The sequence below is a fragment of the Gobio gobio genome (assembly GCF_949357685.1).
Source record: "Gobio gobio genome assembly, chromosome: 17".
In the NCBI taxonomy this organism is placed as follows: domain Eukaryota; kingdom Metazoa; phylum Chordata; class Actinopteri; order Cypriniformes; family Gobionidae; genus Gobio; species Gobio gobio.
This window is the reverse complement of record NC_137110.1, coordinates 38,907,338-38,933,621: the sequence shown is the minus strand read 5'-3', so window position 1 is coordinate 38,933,621 and position 26,284 is coordinate 38,907,338. Positions and strand designations below refer to the sequence as shown.

The 26,284-nt window shown below is 38.8% G+C and overlaps 2 protein-coding genes across 3 annotated transcripts; one reads left to right on the top strand and one right to left on the bottom strand.

Moving 5' to 3' along the window:
* The first annotated feature begins 6,305 nt into the window (after positions 1–6,305).
* On the top strand, positions 6,306–9,878 carry mtx2 (metaxin 2). The gene is made up of 10 exons (XM_079840159.1): positions 6,306–6,466; positions 6,859–6,906; positions 7,026–7,072; positions 7,175–7,247; positions 7,429–7,505; positions 7,585–7,677; positions 8,331–8,369; positions 8,505–8,630; positions 8,754–8,830; positions 9,293–9,878. Exons 1-10 carry the CDS (start codon positions 6,427–6,429, stop codon positions 9,495–9,497), a joined length of 825 nt encoding a protein of 274 aa, XP_079696285.1. The 5' UTR covers positions 6,306–6,426; the 3' UTR covers positions 9,498–9,878.
* Positions 9,879–10,081: 203 nt separating this feature from the next.
* On the bottom strand, positions 10,082–26,103 carry nfe2l2b (nfe2 like bZIP transcription factor 2b). 2 transcript variants are annotated; one of them, XM_079840793.1, is made up of 4 exons: positions 25,979–26,103; positions 16,363–16,575; positions 15,725–15,883; positions 10,082–12,709 (listed from the first exon to the last, which is right to left on the bottom strand). In XM_079840793.1, the coding sequence occupies exons 1-4, from the start codon at positions 26,012–26,014 to the stop codon at positions 11,483–11,485; spliced, it is 1,635 nt and encodes a 544-aa protein (XP_079696919.1). In that variant the 5' UTR covers positions 26,015–26,103; the 3' UTR covers positions 10,082–11,482. The 2 variants fall into 2 exon arrangements, with proteins under 2 accessions (XP_079696919.1, XP_079696920.1); XM_079840794.1 differs by lacking the exon at positions 25,979–26,103 and adding an exon at positions 20,415–20,547 and having other exon boundaries at positions 10,088–12,709.
* Between the last annotated feature and the right edge of the window lie 181 nt (positions 26,104–26,284).

The following is a 26,284-nucleotide window of genomic DNA, read 5'->3' as shown; positions in this document are numbered from 1 at the left end:
AAGAGGTTTTCGGAAGTTAATTTAAACCTTCAAAATAAAAGCCCCGTAGCGTACAGTTAAAAGCCTTGCACCTAAATATCGCATATAAACATGATAATTAGTCTATTTATGAATTGTGTTTTGAATTTACGAATCAGATTTTGTAAATGTAAATTGTGCTGTGCTTTTATGAATTTTGTTTTGTAAATGTATTATTTTTGAGGCTATAGGACATCTTTGAAAGTGTGTTGGATGTACATGATCGTGTAGGCCTACATCGGTCCCACATGAATCAATTAATTTAAACATAATTTGTTATTTGATGTAACTTCAACATCATTGGAATTAAATAATTTTAAGTGACCGAATGAAGGAATCTCAAGTGAAATGTATAAGGCTCCCTGACATGATGCAGGCATTCAATTTCATACATTCACTCATCCGATATAATTTCACATATTTTGATGCAACATAGTCCTAACTTCATTATAATACTGCACTAGCTAGCAAGCAATATCAAACATTAGCATATAAAATGCAAAATATGAATACCTCCCACAGCAAAGCAGTTATGACATTTGTTGGCTTTATATTGATTAGTCCACCGACTAAACAAATGTCCCACTCTTACTGTACTTTAAATTGTTCTAATAATTCCAACATTGAACATTAAACACTAAACACTATCAAGACTCCCCTTTCTCATCTTGCTCAAAAATACATAAAACACGTTTACATATAAAATAACAACATTTATACTCTCTCACGATTTAGCCATATGCAAAGCATGCTGGGAACCAACAAGCCCCGCCCAGTTTCAATTAATGCAACACAAATCAAATCTCAACACAAACGGATTAAGTAATCTTCAATTTGACATAGCCTATATTTAAGTGGATTGAACACAATAAAATTAAATTCGGACAAAATGTATAGCAATTGTGTTGCTTTGGCTTTTTAACTAAGCAATTTGAACAAGCAGCAAAAATCTTTACAACAACAATAATAAACTGGTATAAGACCAGGAATTTAGCTGGCCAATTAAAATGTTTACCCCAATAGGCCACTATATTGAACTAAAATGGGTCACTTTGGCGTATAAAGAGATATTGATCGTTAATTTATAGTATACTGTTCGCTATCGAAAAGAATCTCAATTCAAACCTATATATATTTATTGTCAATGCAGTATAGCCAAAGGCTAAATGTGTGCATGCTATAACCACCACACACACACACACACACACACACACACACACACACACACACACACACACACACACACACACACACACACACACACACACACACACACACACACACTCATACTCATGCTTAATTTATTACTGATGGAAGTAGGGGGAAATTAATGCAATTAGCCTACACGTAAAATTACAATTTAAAATATGCCTTAAATTGTATGTCATAAATGCTGCTTAAAAATTTACCGTGCGATACACTGTCTCTCTCACGCACGCGCGCACATCAACGTAAAAATGAATTTAAATATAACGAATGTTTAATGTTATAGGCTGTATACTGTTATAAATTGTTCTTATTCTAATGCACAAATATTAATCGTGCCTCAACCCCCTCCCTGCAGACCCGCACACATATTTTAACACCTTTATATTGCCAAGAGTTTTTTTTTTTTTTTTCCTAATGTCAAGCTATAAATGAAATTGACCATGATTGTAGTTAAAATTGCAATTATGTTTAAAGTTATTTCAAGATAACAGGGAGAGATGCACCCACCTCTGCTCAAGCCTGGAAAAAAAATCATACAGGACCACAGCTATAGCACGTTTAATGATGAGATGTAAAATGACTTGAGAATATTTGTACAGACCCATTTTAGCTGAATACGTGTTGGAAAAGGGTCATTTTTTATATTTATGTGGGACTTGGGCTTTTACCTTTTTCATAACAAAAGTAGGCTATGCCCGGAACACGCAACCGTATCGATATCCTATAATGTGCAGAGATGCACTCTTAAAAAATAAAGGTTCCAAAAGGAGGTTTTCAGTGACGCATTGAAGATCTAGCCTATTTTCATTTCCCAAAGAACCTTTCAGTGAACAGTTATAAAAGAACCATTTTTTTCTTAGTGCGAACAACATGTTAATAACCTGAAGAACCTTTTTCAATTATAAAGGACCTTTTGTCTAATAGAAAGCTATGGATTTTAAGGGTTCTTCATGGAACCATCGATGCCTATAAAGAACCTTTAGTGCATGGCAATATTACCGGGCTTCGCCCTATATTTTGAGCTATTTCGGGCGTTTCTGTTTCCTACATTTGTTCGTTTTTGTACATTGTAAGTGGTTAGCAGGCAACGGCATTGTGTGGAAGAAAATCTGCGGTTTCTAAGCTCTTCTCAGCTCAAAAGTTGATTTACAGCTCAGGTTGTAAAACGGTTTTTACGAGCCTCGCGCGTCCGTCATTGGGTATCACAGATGAGACGCGCAACGGGCTCGCGGTAATATTGGCCCCTCTCTTTCCTTCCCACGCGCTGTGTTGCACAGAAAAGCTCAGAACGAGGACGCCTGTCTGCATTTCTCATTGTTTTTCATTTGTGCAGAATAGTTTATTTGCTTTAGTTTATTTTATGTTAGCCTATTTAAAATATGGTCTGTTTACCAGCCCATTTATTAAAGGGAATAGCCTATTTTAAATAGGTCGTTTTTACATCAAATGGTAAGTGCAGCTGCAAAATCAAATGTAATATATTTTTGTCTTTTAAATTGTGTATTGGCTTTACCAACGAATAGCCTAATTGTGGAGTTAACGGGAAATATTCGTTTGTCTGGTCATAGCTACACTGTCGAGTGAGAGAAATTTTAAATATGAAATATTAAGACATTATGACAAGTTTGAGGTTAAGTCAGACAAGTCTAAACGTGTTATGCATTATGTTGTGTATTTTCCTACGAGTAAACCTGACTTGATTGTTCTGGTTTCTTTGTTAACGAATCATTTAAATTTGAAAGCGAGAGGGTTCTCCTAATTTACTACCTTACTGCATTGCGGCGAGGAGAGAGAGAGAGAGAGAGAGAGAGAGAGAGAGAGAGAGAGAGAGAGAGAGAGAGAGAGAGAGGTGGTGGTGGTTGTGAGTGTGTGTGTGAGTGTGAGTGTGTGTGTGTGTGTGTGTGTGTGTGTGTGTGTGTGTGTGTGTGTGTGTGTGTGTGTGTGTGTGTGTGTGTGTGTGTGTGTGTGTGTGTGTGTGTGTGTGTGTGATGGTCTACAAATTCAATTTCAATTTCATTTCGATTAGGAAATAGAAAATGGCAACATGAAATATGCTACGTAAATATAAATAGCCTACCTCAAAATAGCATCATTTTATTTTTTAAGAGACACTTTATTTAGCCTATATATTTTAATTGGTTTAATTGGAATGTTATTTTATTATTATTTCAGATATATAATTTCTCGTAATAGTATTTTAATTGAAATTATTTTGTTTAAAATGAAGAAGTTGCTTTTTATTTTCAGGGTGTAAACTCAATTTTCGGGTGCGAATTAGGCAACGCCTTTTCATTTTGTGCTCTGGACTGTTGAAACGATGTGCTCTCAATTTTCTAATATTTTATTTCTGCGCAAGCTTTGCTCCGTCGTCTATATATACCCTGTAGAACCGAATGTGTGTTTCCACAGCACATTCACAGATTCGGTTTTAGGGGAGTATATGGACGATGCAAAAACGTCTGCTTTCAAGATAAAACCACTGGCTACATAAACGACCAAACCACTGTTCAAATTATGTTTCGTTTATTTGAATAAATTGCAAAACAAACGGTTAAGATTAATATTTTAACTTCATTTCTGTGTAAAGCACTTTGAATTGCCACTGTGTATGAAATGTGCTATACAAATAAACTTGCCTTGCCTTGCCATAGCTGGTTTAGAGATTCTTTCTTTGTTTATTCATTGTCGTTAAAATACCATGTCGGGATTTTGTCGAATATCTAAAATCATATAGATGCATTACTTAGTGTGTATATTGAATGTTGTTTCTTTAGTTCTACCCTTTCTTTCTTTTGGAAAACAGGGTGAGATGCTCGAACCTCTGCTCAAGCCTGGAACATTCTACAGCACCACAATAAAATAAGCATATGAGCTGAATATGAGATGACTTGAAAATCTGTAGCAAAATGTACTCCATGTATAATGAGCTCTAATAAAATGGGAGTGTACAAATGTGTCCTTTTGTGTTTATTAATGAATACAATACAATAATATATATATATATATATATATATATATATATATATATATATATATATATATATATATATATATATATATATATATATATATATATATATATATATATATATATATATATATATATATATATATATATATATATATATATATATATATATATATATACACATTATAATTCAATATCTCATCTAGGCTATTCATATTAGGCTAATACAATATTATATATAGGGTGAATTTAGGTGGGACACTTTTTGCCATTTAGATGACTGGGAAAATGCGTCCCAATCAACCTGAATTCAACAATAGACTATTTACATATGAAATAACGAAGAAAGGTTTGCTGCGTCTGTTTTATAGCCTAGTTATTCAGTTTTCACATATTAATATTTATATGCACATTCTTGTTCACATGCATAGCCTAGATTTAAGTAAGGATAATCATTTGTATAATAGTATTATTTGACGAAAGAACAATTGAGATGCAGCTCACACGGTGGAAATAGCGCGCGGGCTACTGGCCCGCGCACACGATTTATGGCTCGCGCCCGGTTCTAATGGCACCATAATGACCTGCTTGCTGCAGACACCTGCACCTCCACTAAGGAAATACATTAGGCACATAAACAAGTAGCCTAGCATATAAAACATCCAGAGCCGTAATAAAGAGTTTGTATTATGGTTACAACGAAATAATAAAAAAAATAATAATAATAATCTAGCTAAAATATAAAGGTTTTAAGAATAATGTTGGAAAAAGTGAAAATATGAATAGCCTACTGGAAACAAAAAGTGAAGGTGCAAACAATATGAATTTAGAGCATGAGCCTAAGCAACAAGGAATAAACATAGGCTAGGGTGACCAGACGTCCCCGTTTTCCGGGGACAGTCCCGGTTTTTATGTGTTCTGTCCCCGACCCGACTGGAGCTTTTTTTGGAGCCCGTTTTACAGCTCGTTCAAAACAACCCGCATACATTGCAAAAAAAAAAGTGATTTTTTCACCAGCAGATGGCGCTGTGAGATAGGCTGACTCTACTTGGTCGCGCCGCTACTACTTCATGAAGAACGCAACCGAGAGCAGAGCGTCATTATCGTCAAATATCGAGTTCAAGGTAGTAACCATAGACTGGTAGTAACATACTAAGTATTCATGTTAAATTAAAGTAGGCCTAATACTGTTTGCATGTGCTTTATAACAGAGCCTCATGGGTGCGGATTGTTTTGTCCCCAAAAGTTCCGCAGTCACAACGCAGTGATTAAACATCTGAACACACATCTGAATTATAAATATAAAAAACCTAAGCAATAACACTTGCAACAAATACACGTGCAGAACACACATACTCAAACACATGCTTAAAATAAGCCTAAAATGCTAAATAACAAGACCAATAGATAGTAATTTATTTTCAAGCACAAACTTAACAAAACATTTGAAGTAAAACATTTTAAAAAAGTAATTTGTAGTATAAACTTGTGAAAATTAAAGTATTAAATACAATTATATTTGTTAAATAGTTTTATTCATCATATCATATTTATGTTGTTTTGAACGGCTTGTGATTTACAATGGTTACTATTAACTGTTTTCATTGTTTGATTTTTGTTTTGTTTAAAACCAGACCAAAAATCTTAATCAAACTAAATCATAATAATTATTAATGTTAATAATAATATAGGGAGCCCACAACAACAAAGACAACAACAACAAAAAACATTAAAAAATATATTGTCCCCGTTTTTAATAATAAAATAATAATAACCGATAATGTCCCCGATAATAACAAATGGGATTTTTAGTTATTTTGCCACTCAAATGGGAAATGTCCCCGGTTTCCATTTCAGAAATAGGCCCATTAGTTAAATTATCTAAAAGAAACCGGAAATTATATAAGAATATAATGTTATCTAATTATATTTTATTTGTATTGCTTTTTAAAATATATTAATATATAATATATTATTTTTCCCCTAGGAGCTACACACTCCGGTTCATTAGGTGGCGGTTATGCACCATAAGCTGGTTTGCCAACCGCCAATAAAAAGTAAACGAAGAAGAAAAGAAGGCACATGATTGGCTAGAAAGCAGGAAAAACTTCTGGGTGACGTCACTACACTGGGACAGAAGCTTGCTTTGCCCTTGCATGAAAAATTAGTGCCATTTCCGTTTTTCGATCAGTTGTTGTAATTCGATTAAAGTAGATTTGTTCTGCGCTGTCATGTCTCTTGCTGCAGAGGCTTTCGTCTCTCAGATTGCAGGTAATGTTTACGCTTGTGTGTAATGTAGCGAGACCATAGGCGTGTTAGTGGGTTGTGCTAGAGATGGGCATGTCAGGTTGGTAACGTTAATCTATTTATGAATGATTCTTTTAATCATAGGCATTTCTTTTCTCGGCATATTAGTAGAGTAAAGCCAACATGTCTGGTCACGAGTCTGTTATATATGTATTAGGTGTCTTTACAACAGTTACAGTTCTGTTGTTTGCAATGCTATTGTCAGGGTCAACGATTAAGAAATCTATTATATGTTCAATATTATAATGTGATCTCACATAGATAGATATTTAAAGGTCAGAGTTTCTGAAAGATACTGTATTGTATGTAATGTGTGTGAAAGTTTTTTTTTTATTTTTTTATTTGATCTATTGAAGCTGCTGAGCCATGGCCTGAAAATGCTACTCTGTACCAACCTCTTAAAGGTAACTGATAAAAAAGGTGTTTTTTCTCTTCATATTTACATTTAGCATGTGATCTTTAAAACCACAAAATAAATTAAATGAAATGCACATTAATATGTTTTTCTTTCTTTTTTTTGCAGAGGATCAAATCCTGCTGTCAGATTCTGCATCCTCTCTGGCAGTTCAGGTGAAAAGTAGCGCCGTAATCACCCTGTTCATTCACATGCTCGCCGATTCACATTTTGAATCCCACTTGTTTTAGGATTATGAATTTAATCTTGTTTTGCAGACTTTCCTGAGGATGTGCGGCCTGCCGGTGCAGGTGTCCTGCCGTGCCAATGCTGAATACATGTCACCGTCAGGTGAGTAACCAAATTATCTCAATATTTACAGTCATTTTCATGTTTTGTTTTGTTTATTACATTTTTTTTTAAAATTCTTATCTGATGTTGGAAAGGCAGTGGTAAGGAGGTCTGTTTTTGTCAGGATGAACTTATGAGTTCTTGTTGATATGTCTTATGTCTCTTCCTCTCTGTTCATTAGGAAAGGTTCCTTTTATCCACGTTGGAAATCAAGTTGTGTCAGAATTGGGGCCGATTGTTCAGTTCACAAAGGCAAAGGTAATGGTATCATAATCTCACTCTAAAAAACAAACTCCTTATGAATCCTAGAATGTGGCTGACGTTCTGCTGTCCATAGGGTCATTCTCTGAGTGACGGTTTGGAAGATGTCCAGAGGGCAGAGATGAAGGCTTACATGGAGTTGGTCAATAACATGCTGCTGACTGCTGAGGTACAGACCTGCACACGTCAGCATGTCTTTGTGTATTACATAAACTACCGTTCAGTTTGTGATTTGTTTGGATTTTTAGAAAATGTGTTTTAAAGAAGTCTCTTATGCTCATCAAAACGCCATTTATTTGCCCCAAAACGCAGTAAAGAGAGTAATATTGTGAAATTTTATTGAACTGTTTTCTATATGAATATATCTTAAAATTAAATGTATTCCTGTGAATTATCATCATCATCATTACTCCAGTCTTCAGTGCCACATGATCCTTCAGAAATCATTTGAATATGCTGACGTGGAGCTCAAGGAAAATTATCATTGTTGAAAACTGCTTTGTGGAAACCATGATACATTCAGCATTCTTTGATGAAAAGAAAGATCTCTATTGAAATAGAATGTTATTGTAACAATTTAAAAGTCTCAATTTAATGCCTTCTTATCAAGTAAAAGTATTAATTTCTCGACAAAAAAACCCCCTTACTGTCCCCAAACTTTTGATTGGTATTGGATTAATTAGCCATATTATTAAAAAAAAATTTTTTTTAGCACATTATATTTCTTTATATATTTTTTTAAATATGTATTTTGTCTTTTACATTAATATTTTAAAAATGATAAACTGTTCAGACCAATGAAACTTTGCCTCTTCTTTCTAGTTGTATATCCAGTGGTGTGATGACTATACTGCTACAGAGGTATGTTTCACATATAAGGATGTCCACAAATCATATACAACACATGTCTTGTTAACAAAGATTACATCAATAGCACCAAATGTCTGATCATGCATATATGATCATGGTATCCATTTAATGGTAATGTATGTGCAGATCTCTAGGCCACGATACAGCAGTCCTTATTCCTGGCCCCTCAATCACGCTCTGGCCTATCAGAAGCAGTGGGAGATTCGGAGGAAGATGAATGCGATTGGATGGTCTGGAAAGAATCTGGAGCAGGTAATTTTTTTTTTGTGTGTGTGTGTGCAGATAAATTAAGTGTAATTCATTGACCCAGACTTTTTCTTTCATAAATGGAGCCAATGTATGTAATAAGGCTTTGTGTGGATTTCCTCTTCTCAGGTGTATGAAGATGTGAGTCAGTGCTGTCAGGCTTTGTCACAGCGATTAGGAACACAGCCCTACTTTTTCAACAAACAGTACGTTTTGTGCACATACACTATTGTTCAAAAGGTTTTCTTGAAAGACATTAATACTCTTATTCAGCAAGGATTCAATAAATTGGTCAAAAGTGGCAGTAAAAACATTTATAATGTTGCAAAACACTTCTATTTCAAGTACATGCTGTTCTTTTGAACTTTCTATTCATCAAAGAACCCTGAAAAAAAAGCGGCATGGTTTACGCAAATTAAACTGTTTTCAACATTGATAATAATAAGAAATGTTTCTTGAGCACCAAATCGGCATATTACAATGATTTCTGAAGGATCATGTGACCCTGAAGACTGGAGTAATTCAGCTTTGTCATCACAGGAATACATTACCATTTGATACTGAATTTTAAATCAAGTAAATGTAGCCTTGTAGTAGTACACAGACATGCAGCATAACTCAATTATTACATGGTATCTTTGCTAATTGTTGTACTTTAAATGTCACAGGCCAACTGAACTAGACGCTCTGGTGTTTGGTCATCTTTTCACCATACTCACCACACAACTGACCAGCGACGAGCTTGCTGAAAAGGTTAAATCCTTCTCCAACCTGCTTTCTTTCTGCCATCGCATTGAACAGACTTACTTTAAGGAGCATGAACGAGAAGGCCAGTCGGGGTCCTTGCAACATTCCAAAAGCTCACTACCCTAAGCACCCCCCTTTGCCCAATATTTCTCACTCCTTTGATCAGGCTGAAATGATTGACATCTTTGATATCCTATGTGGATTAAAAGTCTTGAAATCGAGGTTAAAACATCAAACAGATCAGTAGGAGGGAGAAAAGGGGCATTAAATAAATGTTTGTGAATATTTAAAGTATTCCCAACACGTTTTCCGAACTACTTCTTTGCCTGTTCATAATGCCATAACGGGAACTTGCCTGCTACAACAGTAGAATTAGGTTTCGTGTATAAGAATTTAGTTGATGTAAATCTTTTTTCCATTGTGTGATTCCTTTGTCTGATATGTGTAAATGGAAAGTGCCTATGAAGTATAATAAACTTCAAGTTGGACGTTTGTTTGTTTCTGTGTTAATGAAGATGTCCATTCATGTGTTTATTATATGTATGGTATGTACTTTAAAACTGTAGAGGCAGATTTGTAATATGATGAAACACTCCCAGCATAATTTTGCTGTTGCTTTTGCTCCAGCAGGGGGCACAATAATGCTACATAAAATTAAAAGCATAATCAATAGTCAATATTTAGCGAATACACAAATGGATGTTGTGTTTAGCTTTTAACCCGTTTTTATTGGATTTGAATATATATTGGAATTACATGACAATCTTCTGTAGAGAGTTTTAGAAAACGAAATATGTTTTATGTGCTTAAAGCTTGCATAATAATTATAACACAAGTACTCATAAAGCAGGTTTATGTTTCAGATCTAAAGTATATGCATCAAATCTTAGTATATTATAGTAAAATTACTCAAGTAAATACTATAGTGCTTTTGAACCATACTATAGTAAATATACTACAGTACATTGTAGTATACCTTGTAGTATTTACTATAGTTTAACAATTGACTATATTTAATACTACAGTATGCTGTAGTATAAATGAACAAAGTGTAATAAATACTATAATAAACTACAATTTACTGTAGTATCTTTACTAGAGTAATTTTACTATAATATACTATAGTATTTTTTCATGTGAATATCTTAGACAGCCTTTCAAAAATCTACATACAGTATGACTATTCAGTTTATACAGAATCTCATCATATAATATATCAAATGAAGGTGTCAATAAATAATCTCTGCCCAAACTCTACCCATGAGGATAGTACTACTTGTGATATGGATCTACATGAGTAGGTCTACACACATATATATTGTCTATATACAGTATACAGAGGTCAGGAAGATGTTTCAAGAAATTAAAGATTATTCAGCAAGGATGAACTTGAACCAACAGTAAATACTTCTACATTCTTACAAAAATAACTAAATGCCATATTCTGAACGTACTATTCATCAAAGAATTATGAAACAAATGCATTACGATTTCCATAAAAAATATTAAGCAGCACAACTGTTTTCAAAATTGATAATAATAAGACATGTTTCTTAAGCACCAAATCAGAATATTAGAATGATTTCTGAAGGATCATGTGACACTGAAGACTGGAGTAATGATGCTGAAAATTCAGCTTTGGCATCACTAATAAATTACATTATAAAATATATTAAAATAGAAAACTGTTCTTTTAAATTATAGAAATATTTCACAATATTACTGTATTTTTGATCAAATAAATGCAGCCTTGGTGAGTGATAGAGACAATAAAAATCTTAAAGACTTTTGACTGGAACTGTGTATGCATTAGCTGGATGTACATTTTATAATACCATAGTTGTCATACTTCGCTTAGTTATTTAAATGTAACATTGACATCATTTGGGGGATTTCAGTGTTTCCCCATTCAAGTAGGCGGACTGCTTGACTGAAAACAGCAGCTAGGGGGATGATGCTTTTTTAACTGGTTAAACCAATCAACCAACCAAACAGACATAAACAAGGCCAATGACTCCTCAAGGCCACAACAACTGAAACCCAAAGCCACTGCTGTGTCAAGTTACAAAGACCAAAAACCAAAGAGCTTCGCTATAGGTACTTCAGGTGTGTTATACAGCAGTGGCCAAATTCTCTGTCAGTGTATTTTTCTTGTTGGCTGCGCTACGTGGCAGCAGGTAAACCGTGCCATCAGTGCTGTGCTGTAGTTTGTACTCTCTAGGATTGTAGGAGTTTCCACGCTCATCTCTCAACTGTCGGAACACCTCATTGTAGAGATTCCTGAGCTTCTCTTTCGTCTCGCGAAGATCTCTAGAGTTTCTCTCTTTTTCTTCCTGGCTTTTATCCTTCTCCATCTTCAGAACCTCAATCTCGTCTTCGAGATCAACAAAACTATCCATCTTTCGTTTGCGACAGCTCTGGGCTGCCATTTTATTCTTGCCACGTCTTCGAATGTCTCTTATGAGTGCATGTTGAGCGTTGTTGAGTTTGCAGGAGCTGATGGCTTCGTTAAATGCTTCCACTGGCAGGTTGATGATGTCATGCACACTAAGTGGCAAACTCAACGCTCGGGCTCGCTGTTCATCTCGACATGCTCGCCGGACACCTGCAGCTCTGCTTGTGGTTGTGAGATTTGACTGAGGTTCTCTTTGTGAATATTCAGGTGTTGAGTCATTTTGAGTTTGGTATTGTGCATACGTCGCAGTTTCATACAGTGTTGCCTCTACAGTCTCAGAGTGGAGAGATAAAGGCAGCAGATCGCTGTAATCTGATTGGATGCTCTCCAGCTCGTCCTTGTCAGATTGGCCGTTGCTTAAGGTTTCGGCAGCATAGAGGGATGTCTCTAAATCCACAGAGCCAACAGAATCAGAGTCATCAAAACCCAGAAGAACGTGATGCTCCTCAAAGTGTGAAAGCATTTGTGGAGCATTCCTTCCAGGCTCAATGGGTGGGCTGCTATTGATGTTATAAGTATTTATATCAGGGTGAAACTCACTGAGGGTTGAATCGCTTGAGTTTATTTGGCATTTAGTTAAAATCCCTTGATTCTCAGGGGTACTGCAGCTGTAAATTGTGTTTGAAGGTGAAGGTGTGGGATTGCCTGGATCTGAGAACGTCTGTATGCATGTTTCCAGGATTTCTAATGGGTCAGAGGGCATGCCTGACAAAGGTTGAGCAACCTCAAAAGAGTCTGATACTGTCTGTGTGAGTTCACTGATGCCACATAATGCATCTGTTGAGTTTTCTCTCTGTGGCTCTGGCAGGTTGTGCTGGCAGATTTCGGTGATATCCTCTAAGGGCAATCCTGAGCCCTCAGACTCCAAAACATCCAGATAATACTAACAGAGAAACAAAACAGTATATTAAAATACATTAGGTATATTTAAATAATTTTAGGTTAAGAAAATTTTATTTTAATAATTTATGATGAGGCATGATAGGCAACCCAGACATTTTTGACATGTATTAAAAAGTATTACATTTATTTGAAAAATTGTTTATTATTCATCTCGCCACTACGATTTTAGTGGAAATGTACATACATACATAGACTGTACAAATTATACTTTCGGTCATCTGAATGGTATAATTTTGTAGCAGTAAATGAAGAGGTGTCATATCGATCACAAGTTCAGTATGGAGTACCGCAAGGCTCAGTACTAGGACAATTGCTTTTCATCCTGTACATACTACTCCTTGGAGATATCATTAGGAAGCATGCTGTTAGTTTTCACTGTTAAGCTGATGATAATCAGCTCTGTATTTCTTCGCACACTGACAAAACATACCAATTCACAAAATTAACAGAATGCATAGTTGATATAAAAAAATTAATTGACTAGTAATTTCCAACTGCTTAATTCTAAAAAACAGAAGTTTAATTATTGAACCAAAAACCACTGCACGTAATAACCCAAAATACTGTCTAACACTTGATGGCTGCTCTGTCAAGTCTTCGTTGTCAGTTAGGAACCTGGGAGTGCCCTTTGATACCAATCTTTCATTTAAAAGCCACATTTCTAGCATCTGTAAAACCACATTTTTATTCTTAAAAATATATCTAAATTACGACATATGACAAATGCAGAAAAGTTAGTTCATACGTTCATGACCTCAAGGCTAGATTATTGTAGTGCTCTACTGGGTGGTTGCCCTGCACGCTTAATAAACAAACTCCAGCTGGTCCAAAATACAGCAGCTAGAGTTCTTACTTGAACCAGGAAGTATGACCATATGGCTCCCTATTAAACACTGCATACATTTTAAAATCTTGCTAATTACTTACAAAGCACTAAATGGTTTAGCTCCTTAGTACTTGAGCGAGCTCTTAATGCATTATAGTCTGTCTCATCTATTGCGATCTCAAAATTCTGGCCAGAATCTAGACTAAAAACACATCTTATTAACCTAGCATACACATAACACATTATCACATTTCTATAATTCACATCCGTTAAAGGATTGTTTGGCTGCATAAATGAGGTCATCTGGAACCGGGAACACTTCCCATAACAACCGTTGTACTTATTACATCGTAAAAGTACTCTAATAATCTACTCTAATATTAGTCTCTCTGTTTATCCCGAGGTTACCATAGTCAGCTGTATCCGGTCTGTATCCGGAGAGATGATGGACCTGCACCTAGACACGACCACAACGCAGCCCTGAAGGTCACCTGTCAACTAGACAATCCCCTGTGAAGGCCTCGTCGACACGATAGCCATATCCTCAGCAAAGACCACAAGAACCAGACCTCTGCAACTCCTCTGCACAGACCTATAACCAGCTTCGTCTGCATACCAGCATGCTGAATTCGATCTTCAAGCAAAAGGAACTGGATGAAATATTTGAACGCCACCAAGCCACAATCTGATTTCTGACTTGTAATGCAGCCTGAATCATAATCACACCGTGTGTGTTTGTTGGCGAGAGGAGAACTGGCCCACCGACTGAACCTGGTTCCCCCCCCCCCCCCCCATTTTTGTCACCTGATGGAGTTTGGATTCCTTGCCACTGTTGCCTCTGGCTTACTTAGTTGGGGACACTTAATATAAGCAATATTATTTATTTGACTGCACTGACACTATTGGACAAGAACATCACTGACGATGGACGGTGACATCACAATGACTTTTTTATTCTGCAGAGCTGCTTTATAGATGAAATAAACTAATTTATTAATTGATGATCTTATCAACGGAACTACATCAACACTGAACTATCTTCAGCTGAACAATCACATTATTTTCTTTTGGAGCTGCTGTACAGCCGAAATGAACTGTTTGCATCACTGAATCATGTTCCTGTTATCACTGTAAAACTGCTTTGAAACAATCGGTATTGTATAAAGCTCTATATAAATAAACGTGACTTGTACATAATAAACTAAATTATATACACTACCTTTCAAAAGTTTGGGGTCAGTAAGATTTTTTTGTTTTTTGAAAGAAATTAAATTAATTCAGCAAGGATGCATTAAATCGATAAATTGACATTAACAAAATATTTATGTTCTTTAGAACTTTGTATTTATTAAGGACTAGCTATGACTCATAAGTTCATTAGTTTCAAGGTTTGGGGTCAGTCATTTCAGTGATAATAAAGACATTACCTGCATACTATTCCATGAAAAATGTAAACATTAACTCACGGTATCTGAGATAAGCACACACCTCAAATTAATTACTATTGCTTTTTAATATTACTGATTAGATATATGGTACTATTTGCTTATTTTACGTTTTACCTGAATATATTGAACAGCTAATAAGTTTTAATTTATAATTTATTAAAATTAAATTATATTTTAAATAAAATTATTGTGTATTATAAAGCATATTTAAGTAAACAGAGGTTGAGCCAAAGTTACTATTTAGAAAAAGAAAAAAAATAGTATAAGAATAAAAATGTTATTGTCTTGTATGTTAGCTAGCAGTGACAGTAAAAGGCATCTGTCAAACATGTTAGCTTTTAATCACTTAATACACCATTTAAACAATTATTAAATGCTCACTCTTTTTTTCTAAGAACATGTGATTTTATAATTACCACAGAACATATTACAATTACCACTATGTTACTTAAATCTAATGTTACTTTTTCAGTAACATCTAGAGACCATGAAACAAAGAGAGAGATTTGAAAAGCGAGAGAGAGCTTGAAAGGATAATGCAAAAGTTACAGAAACTTGACAAGGAGACTGGAGAGTATTTGCCTAGTCCTTTATCTGTGAACTCCCAGGCAACAATTTCTGCAGTTGCCAATGAAGAAAATGTATCCCTAAATTCACATGATAATAATGCACCAGTTCAGGCGTGTCTGTGTGTGTCTTTCTGCATTGTGTGCATAAGTACCTGTAAGTCTGGCAGTGACAGCAGTTCACTAAAAGCCTGCTCCTGAGAAGGAGGCTTCTGAGACTTAGACAATAGCAGGGCAGATAGCAGGGGATTCTGGGTAACAGGTGAATGCTGAGTAGACACTGTAGAGGGCAACGTCTCTGAGAACGGCACAGCCTAAAACATAGTGAAAATAACTCTGTTAGCAACACTAATCGATAGAGAGTGTGTGGGTGTTTGTACAGGTGCTATTTTGAGAGACATAGTTCACCCAAAACTGCTCACTCACAAACTCGCTCACGAACCTGTTCCAAACCTGTATGAATTTCTTTCTTCTGCTAAACACAAAATAAGATATTTTGAAGAATGTCAGTAACCAAACAGTTGATGGTCCCAATTGACTTTCATTGTATTTTTTTTTCCTACTATGGAAGTCAATGTGCTCCATCAACTGTTTGGTTTACCATAATCTTCAAAATATCTTCTTTTGTGTTCAGCAGAAGAAAGAAAGTCATACAGGTTTGGAACAGCTTGAGGATGAGTAAATGATGACACAATTTTCATTATAGGGTGAACTATCCCTTTAAGGTTTTCTGTATTAATTCAGGGATTCACAGTGTTTATTTGTTTACATGTGTAGCTAATGAAATGGTTACCTGGGAGTTCACAGATGAAGGACTAGGCAAAAACTCTCCAGTCTCCTTGTCAAGTTTCTGTAACCTTTGCATTATCCTTTCAAGCTCTTTTTCGCTTTTCAACTCTCCCTCTCTTTCTTTCATGGTCTCCACCTTCTGCCGAAGGCATCCATCAAAGATCTCTCGTTCCACCCCCAAATCGACATCCTGCCTCCATAAGATATCAATCAAATCCTAAACAGAGAAACACAATACAAAACAGACCATTTACCATGTTTGTATGTGTCTGTGCACACTCATATTACAATAAAAGCATGTTTGCATAAACTTTTTGTGAACTCTCACATTATCAGCCATGTTTTTGTACGTGATTTGCATTCACATTCATTTGCTTGGCAGGTGCACCTTCGTACCAAATACACCTGTAAACTGGTCATATGAGTGCATCAGGTTGGTGTAGCATGGTTTAACAATAAACACTATCATGATTCATGGTGGATCGTTTTATTTTATGAATACAGTAAAGCACGCTTTGATCAACCAGGGAGCATTAGCCCAACTTCGGATGAGAGCCTCAAGATGACTTCAAATTATTTAAACCAAGACAAAACAAGGATTAAAATAAGATAAACTAACAATTAAGATATGCCTAATTTGTTTTCTTTGAAGAACCAGGGGATCCACTGTTTTGGAAAAACTTACATTACATGACACTGCATGAAAACACTGAAATCCGGCAATATCCGGGCATGGTATACTCCTGTGTAATTTGATGTTTACCGGATGTATGTGGGAAAAAGTGGGTCAGAGTAACACGGAAATCTCACATATGCGGACGTATAAAGAAATCCGTGAAATTTCACGGACATATACAGCTGAAACACTGCTGGGTGTGCTAGGACTGAAGACTCTTAGGTGTGAAGATATGGATACACCTTTTTTCATGCCGTGTGAGTTCAAAAAGTCATGTAAATGTATAGAATCTTATAACTCCATGGGCATTTTTAGAATACACATTTTTCTACTGAAGCTTTATCCTCATCCAGTAAATCACAAGCGACTGGAGACGTTATGGGGCCTTACAATATTGTTCTGGCCAAAAAACGATTGAGAACCACTGATATAAGATCACTTGTAAGGACTTCTTTTGATATCATAAAATGGTAATCTGAGAATTTATGAGCCCTGATTGTATATGGTCAGAGGTTGTGCTGCCACTGAGGGAGCTTATCCACATGATATACGACACAAGACCTATAAAGTCCTTCAGAGTGTGTATACTTTGTTTTCTACTCAAAATAAATGTCAATGATAGTGGTGCGCACTACAGATGTGGTGTGGAACTGAAAATAGAAACAGTTCAGATCAGAGAAGTTCATGGCAGTTCAGATCAGGTAAGTTCATTTCAGATCAGATCAATTGAGGCAAGGGGTAAATGTTTGGCTAGCTGGCATAGTCCAGTTGACTGGCTCAAAAATGAATGCAGGTAAAAACTGAAAATAGAAAGATGCAAAGATGACAGAATTCAAACAACATATCTTTGGGATTTAGTGTTGTTCAAAAAAAGAAAAGTTCTCCTTCAGTGAGCAAACAAATTGGAGTATAGTTTAAAGCTTAATTTGTAATCTATTTTTACTGTCATTTCAATTTACTATCAGTAACAGATATTACCAGTGGTGTTTACAAGGTGAGAGATAGAGCTGTGCACATGTTCACAAAAGTGGCAATGATTCAAATGTTTTTTTTCAAGCATATTTTAGCACTATCAGACCCCATAACTAGTGTATGTCCGTTCCAGCTTTGCTGCTTCTGTGTGTGTTAACCTGAAGGCCATGACACCGAGGTCCTCTGAGTGAGCGCACTTTATACGTTGGTACACAAACAAAACTTGCTTCTAAGCCGAGCTCATAGCATTTGTAATGGAGTTGGTCATAAAGGCCTTGAACTTGTTGCCCTCTCGCTGGAGTCACGCAAGTAAATAAATGCTCCATATTACGAAGGAGATTGTGAATTTAGTTCACTGAGCAACTGCAGAAAAGCAATCCATCAGATAATGAGAAAAAAAATCCAGAACAAGAATAACTGGGAGAAAGAAGGTATAAAGGTGAGCGGAGTGAAAGGTGAATACACACACCTACAGCTGGGTGGTGAATGTGATGATGCAACTGTGTTAAAGTGCAGACAGGTTGATAGAGCCTTTTGTGCATAAAGGACAACAGATTAGTGAATTAACTCTTCTCTCTGGGGTAAATGGATATCCACCCTGAAACAGTAGTGCGGTAGTGGGTGTGTCTGGATCAGGTGCACAAAGTGAAATGTTTATTTAACCAACCCATTCACTTTATGACAGCCAAGACCATTTTTTTGTGGGTGGCTTCCCCCAGCGTCAGAAACCTCGGACCCAAAGCTTTTCTGACTGTCTGCCACTCCCCATTTATAGCCTAATATTCATAAAATGTTCATTTATTCATTAATATTCTTTTTTTATATACAGCGAATGCATTACTTTATTATACTGTCACATGAATATAAGGTCGACAAATGATGATGTACTTCAACACATTAACTGGTAACAAAAAATGGACCAATATTTTTTATTCATGATGTAAGAAGTGAGATGGGAAGGTTTAAATAAAGTTAGACTGTGCGCGAGATATCGCGAGAAGGAAAAATGGGTGAAGGAGAGGAGATAACGCACGAGGTAATCGGGTGGTACGATGTAGAGGCACAGTAAAGATTGTTGGAATAAACACTGAGTTCTGAGCACAGAAGTCTTGGTCTGACTCCTCTATCCAGTGGGCACGACAGATATAGGAATAGCCAAGAACCCACGCATAATACTCGGTAAGCACGGATTCCTCAAGACCTACAGATCCGAGTATTACACTGGTGGCAGCGCTGGTTGGCTATTTATCTTTATGATTTCTGTATGGACATTTGCTGTTTGACTCTGAACAACGTAATATAGCCACATCAACCTGCAGGCACGTTTATATTATTCATAATAATATTTTTGGTGCTATTTTTTTGCAAGTTCGGATTACGTGCAAAAGGAATTTTTTTCCTTATCCCTCCTCTCGCCGTTGCCCGAGCACGAAATGGCGGATGATGAGAATGTTATCGTGGAGCTGCCGCAACCACATAACGCGGTGGCTGGTACAAATGCACATGTGCCCTTTAGAATTGATCTTCCTGCTCCCTTTTCGGGTGATAACGCTGAACCATTCGGCTCATGGATACAGAGATTTGAAGTTGCACTTAATGTTTCTGCCATACCACCAGATAAAGCTAAACTTCTTCCTGCTAAACTCACGGGACCCGCATTTGCATATTGGCAGTCGCTCTCCCCTGCTGTTAAAGTGGACTATGATCTGACTAAGGCCAGTTTAGGTGCTGTTTTTGGACGTGCAACATTTTTGGCCACATTCCAAACGCATTTGAATGCCCGCCCCCGCAAACCTCAAGAGCCTCTCGAAGTTTACGCAGCTGAGCTCACCAACTTGGTGTCGGAAGCTTTTTCTCAGTATGATGTCACAGCCCGAAATTGTGAGATTTTTCGTAGATTTGTGACTGGCTTAGATCCTGCACTTCAATTGAAAATACACGAGCATGGAGCAGTGACTTTGGACAATGCTTTAAAAATAGCCAGTCAATGTGAACGTGCACAGTTGGCTATCAGCATAGCCAATCCAACAGCTATCATGCCAGTGACTGTGCATCAGCAACCCTCAGCTGCCACAGCGTCGCCAACGCCTGTAGCAGATCTGGCGTCAGCCATTGCTGACCTCCGGATGGACCTGCATACTTTACGCCAGTCCCACCAGCGTCGGACTGACGAACGTCTGGACTTACTCTCACAGCAGATCACCAACCTTCAGCACAAGGTGACAGAAACTACACACGCCTGCGCAGCTGTTGACTACAACATGACACCACGGACTCACCACCCTGAGTGGGAAAACTATCACCATTGTTGTCAGGACTGCCGCCGCCCGGCACAGCACTTGCAGAGAGAACGACAGCAACAACCCTATGATGACTACAGCTCATCGCAACGCCGCCGCTCTACTCACGATCACACTGCATCTTATGAAGACCCCCGTCATCGGAGTCGTCGCAGCTATTCCCCCACTCCCCTGTATTGTGAGTCACATATCCATAGCCACGGTTACACACACCCTGGACCAGACCGCTCCCCTTCGAGAGAGCGCCGACCCCATTTAGTCTATGATGACAGACCACGCGCCACTCGCTCGCCCTCCCCAAACTCACAGTACAGACATTTAGGTTATCGCACCCACAGCTCACCGTCACCACCCCCACCCCCACACTACAAACAATCACCACGTTCTCACACATCCCCTACCCGTCATGTACATTTCTCTCCAGTCAAAAGAGATACAGCCCCTCCTTCGCCACGTCAGGGAAACGAGTAGAAGCTGTCATTGGGGACCGAATGTCAGCTGCAACACACTTAATGGTCCACTCTGATGATATACACTATACATCCACCCCACCTACACCATTCATTCAAGTTACACTGGCTGGCACCGAAATCTACGCTCTAGTCGATACCGGTTCGGGTTTATCCCTCATTACCGACGACTGTCGTAGATCGATCCCAGCCTTGGCATCTCAACCTATTACTAAGTCGTTCGTGTTGGCCTCCTCAGTCACAGGACAACCATTAGACATACTTGGCTCTGTAACAGCCCCTGTGCATATTGGAGACGCCACATTTCCTCACATTTTTCACGTGACACGAACAGCAACCCATCCGGTACTTATCGGATGGGATTTCATGGTCAAACACGCAGTTACGGTCGACATACCACACAAACAGCTACGATTGTATGACACTACGGTATTTCTTTCACCGCCACAGTCCTTCATTCCAGTTCAGAGTGCAGCGATCACTATTGCACAGGTAACAGTACCACCAATGTCAGAAATGGCAATCTCAGTCTCTATTAAAGACGGTGCTGTCGCAAACCCCTTAACAGACTCATATGTGGGTATTTTAGAGCCTCAGTCTCCTCAGACTGTGTCCTTAGGCATCGCACGCACTCTAACATCAATTCAAAATGGTAGAGGCATCGTTAGAGTCGTCAACCCGACAAACCAACCGGTCTCTTTAGAGGCGGGATGCCCCGTTGGCCAGTTTTTCTCCGTAACGGGAAAAACACAAGACGAATACGTCCTAGTTTCAGCTGTACCCACCTCCACTGACGATACAAATTCTGTTCAAGACACTCTTTTAGCGGACACCTGCTTAAATGAAGACCAACAGTCATTGCTTAGGGATTTGCTGACAGAATTTTCCGACATTTTTAGTTCGCATCCACATGATTATGGAAAGACAGATTTAGTCACACACACCATTAACACAGGAGACGCTGCGCCAATCAAACTGCGCCCATATCGCACATCACCAGCGACACAGAACATAATGCAACAAGAGGTCTCTAGGCTTTTGGAGCGTGGCGTCATTGAGGAGTCACAGAGCCCATGGTCGGCCCCGGTTGTGCTCGTTCGAAAGAAAGACGGTACACACCGGTTTTGTGTTGACTACCGAAGACTTAATGCGGTCACGATTAAGGACTCGCACCCACTTCCGCGGGTCGACGACACGCTAGATAGGCTGTCTGGAGCGCAACTGTTCAGCACGATTGATTTGACTGCTGGTTATTGGCAAATACCCCTTAACCCAGCAGACAAAGAAAAAACTGCGTTTTCGACAGGCGCAGGGCTTTATCAATTTTGCATGATGCCCATGGGTATATCAAACGCACCACCTAGCTTCCAGCGCTTAATGGAGTTGGTGCTCCGCGGTCTTCATTGGAGCATTTGCTTGATCTATCTAGACGATATAATAATTTACAGCACGGACTTTGCACAACATCTGAACCACTTGCGCGACGTCTTCAAACGCTTTCGTTCGGCCGGTCTCAAGCTCAAGCCGTCTAAATGCCATCTGGCACGCCCCTCAGTTACGTTTTTAGGTCATCGTGTCTCCAGCGCCGGAGTCGAGCCTGACCCATCAAACATCGTGAAAGTTAAGACGTGGCCAATTCCAACATCTGCCACGCAGGTCAGGGCTTTCTTAGGCTTATGTTCGTATTACCGACGGTTTATCAGAAACTTCGCTCATACGGCAGAACCCTTACACCGGTTGACACACAAGGGTGTTACATTCACTTGGTCAGTTCAGGCGGATGAATCGTTCCGCGTGTTAAAGGAAGCATTAACGTCGCCGCCTATAATGGCCTTTCCAAATCTTTCGATACCCTTCTTACTTTACACAGACGCGTCCCTGTGTTCGGTCGGCTCTGTACTCTCACAACAAGGGAATGGCAAGGAGCATGTTATTGCATACGCCAGCCATGTGCTGTCAGCGTCGGAAAGGAAATGGTCCACTTTCGATCGAGAATTATTCGCCATTGTGTGGTCGGTGCGCCATTTCCGCCACTACCTTGCGTGCCACCCATTTATTATCATCACTGACCATAAACCTTTGGTTGGACTCAAAAAACTCCCTTTGGACCATGATCCAACAGGCAGACGCGCACGTTGGGCGGTCGAATTAGACCTCTATGATTGGTGCGTGCGCCACCGCGAAGGTGCCAAACACTTGAACGCAGACGCAATGTCTCGGAGGCCACAGGTTGAGGTTGTTCAATATGAGAATGGCAATATACGGGAGTCCGCCATGTCTTCGGTCGCAACACAGACCCCATTGTGCGAGCCACAATCAAACCTGGCGGTGACACCTCCGCAAACACACAAGAAGGATGTTAATTCTCTCGTAGTCACGCCTAGTCCAAATTATGTCACAACGAACTTAATCCAAATTCAAAGTGACTGGAAAGTAGCAGAACAACAACGATCTGACTATGACTTAGCCACCGTCCTTTCGTGGGTGGAAGCGGGACATAAGCCCCCTTTGTGGAGGCTCCGAAACTCGTCACCGTACGTTAGGAAACTGTGGTCACAATTCAGTCGTTTAACTACACATGAAAGTGTCTTGTGTAGACTGTCGCAGAACTCTTCTACTGAAGACGTCCTGCAAGTTATCATCCCGGCGTCCTTGGTTCCAGACATATTAGCCCATGTTCACGGCAATCCTTCAACTGGGCACTATGGCCATGCTAAAACGCTGAATAGGGCTAGACGATTCTTTTATTGGCCCTACATGTCTGCCGACATATCTAAACATTGTTCTCGATGCGCGGCTTGTCAGTCACGGCGTTCGCCTGTGCCCCGTCCACAGGCTCCACTCATTTCCATATCTCCCGAACGACCATTCGAAATTGTCGCCGCAGACATAACAGAACTACCTCCGTCAACTAAAGGCAACCGTTATGTTCTAGTGATGATGGACCTCTACACAAAATTTGTAAATCTGTATCCTTTGAGGGATCAGACAGCTATCTCAGTGGCAGGGTGCATTTTCGACCATTATATACCGCAACATGGGATTCCAGATGCCTTACACTCCGACCAAGGCAGACAATTCGAATCAGATCTCATAAAAAATCTCTGTAAGCTAATGAACATAAAAAAGCTCCGCACATCTCCCTACCACGCCCAATGCGACGGGGCTGTGGAGCGCTTCAATCGCACCTTAAAAGATGAGCTCGCCAAATACCTCTTTGAGTCTGGTAAGGAATGGGACGAACACCTACCGCATGTTGCATTAGCCTACAACACCATCAATCATTCTAGCACAGGGTTCACGCCATTTTTTTTTAGCACACGGGCGTGAGGCCCGCGTTCCCTTGGGTGCGTTGTTTCAAGATGGCACATCTGTCACTTCAGCCACCACGGGTACACCCGCAGCGTTTGCTAACTCGCTACGACAAAGATTGTCCGCTGCTTATCGGTCGGCAACTGCCTTTCGGGACAAAGCGCAAGTACAACAACGGCATTACTATGACCGTCATGTTAAATACACACCGTACAAGGCGGGTGACTTGGTACTCATTGATGATCCAGCCAACAAACATAATAAGCTATGCCCTCGATGGGTGGGTCCTTATGAAGTCTTACACTCAATAGCACCCCCTGGTAGTTTGACCCCCGTGGATTTTGCTGTTCGTGACGCTTCCAAACCACAGGCCAAAACCAAAGTCATTCACTATAACCGCATGAAGCCATACATTACTGATCACTTACAAACACGCACACCCCCCACACCTCAGTTAACTACCAAACCAAACACTCTGAATACGCTATCAGGGCTAATCCCACCTCATGTTACACCAATGACCCCAGAACCTTCCGTTGGACCCCCCATGCTGCGTTTGTCGCCAGCACACCAACCTCGGCCGCAGTACGGACCTTTACCGGAAGTTTCAACAGACAATGCAAGGGCCATTTGCCCCACACCATTCTTGGGACAGCCCCCCCAACTGCCAACTTCAATGAGAGTGGAAATACCCACTGGTGTCCCAGCGTCCCCTGTCGAACAGTCATCCACACCACATGTACGTCCAAGGTCACGTCGGATGCCGGCTTACTTAAAAGACTTCCAATTGTACTAAACTGGTGTACTTTGAATGCACCGATGTGACTTGTTTCTGCCAGTATACAGTAGGCAGTATAATGGGTTCATTGTTCTTATGTTTGAGAAGAGAAAAAAAAAAAAAAAAAAAAAAAATGTATGTAAGTTTGGTGACATGCAACGTTATCGCTATGTTCTCTTATACGGGTTGGTGTCTACATGCATTAGAAATGAGGACATTTCTTATAGGAAGGGGAGTATTATGTAAGAAGTGAGATGGGAAGGTTTAAATAAAGTTAGACTGTGCGCGAGATATCGCGAGAAGGAAAAATGGGTGAAGGAGAGGAGATAACGCACGAGGTAATCGGGTGGTACGATGTAGAGGCACAGTAAAGATTGTTGGAATAAACACTGAGTTCTGAGCACAGAAGTCTTGGTCTGACTCCTCTATCCAGTGGGCACGACAGATATAGGAATAGCCAAGAACCCACGCATAATACTCGGTAAGCACGGATTCCTCAAGACCTACAGATCCGAGTATTACAATGATATACACTACTGTTGAAACGTATGATTTTTTTAATAGTTTTTGAAAGAAGTCTCTTATGCTGCATTTATTTGATCAAAAAATAAATTAAAACAGTAACTTTGTGAAATTTTATTACAATGAAAAATAACAGTTTCCTATTTTAATTTAAAAAAGGAAATATTCGTCATGGCGTCACATGATCCGACAGAAATCATTCTAATATGATTTAATTTAAGCTCATCTCTGCAAAATTCTCAACCCTCAACACAAGTGATTGACAAACCAAATGAAAGTGACATGAATTGAATTTTTATGTTTGTGTAATGTGAATTTGTCTGTGTTTTGTTTTCGTTTTTCTTAACATTGCCTGTTTAGCTATTTTATGTGGTGGTGAGCCAAAGACTTTATCACAATAAAGATATACAATACAATACAATACAATAAGTTAACTGCAGGAAAACCACTTCAAAGATGGGACATCAAAAAACAAATGAGTCCATGACATTCAGTTGCACCAAAGTTCATGGATGTTTCAAGAACCCATGATGAATTTTTAAACAAAATATTTTTTTCTCATGAAAGTATTGTGTTTTTTTTAAACTTACCGAATCATGTTGAAACTGAGCTGAAGGGTCGTCCATGTCTTTTAGCTCTTTTAGCTGCAGTGGATGAAATTGTCTGATGGAAGACTAAAGAACGCGACAGCAAAGCATATTTCTGAATCAAATCTGACGACATGCGTGTGTAACAGATCCCAAATATAGACAAGACTTGCCCACAATATCCATCAGCCAATCAAAGAGCAGATAACAAATGCAGGGACAATCCACCAGCCAATCAAACGGCAAAACACAAATATCCACTTTGGCCCGCCTACTACAAAGCATTGACCAATAGCAGCTTTCAACTCA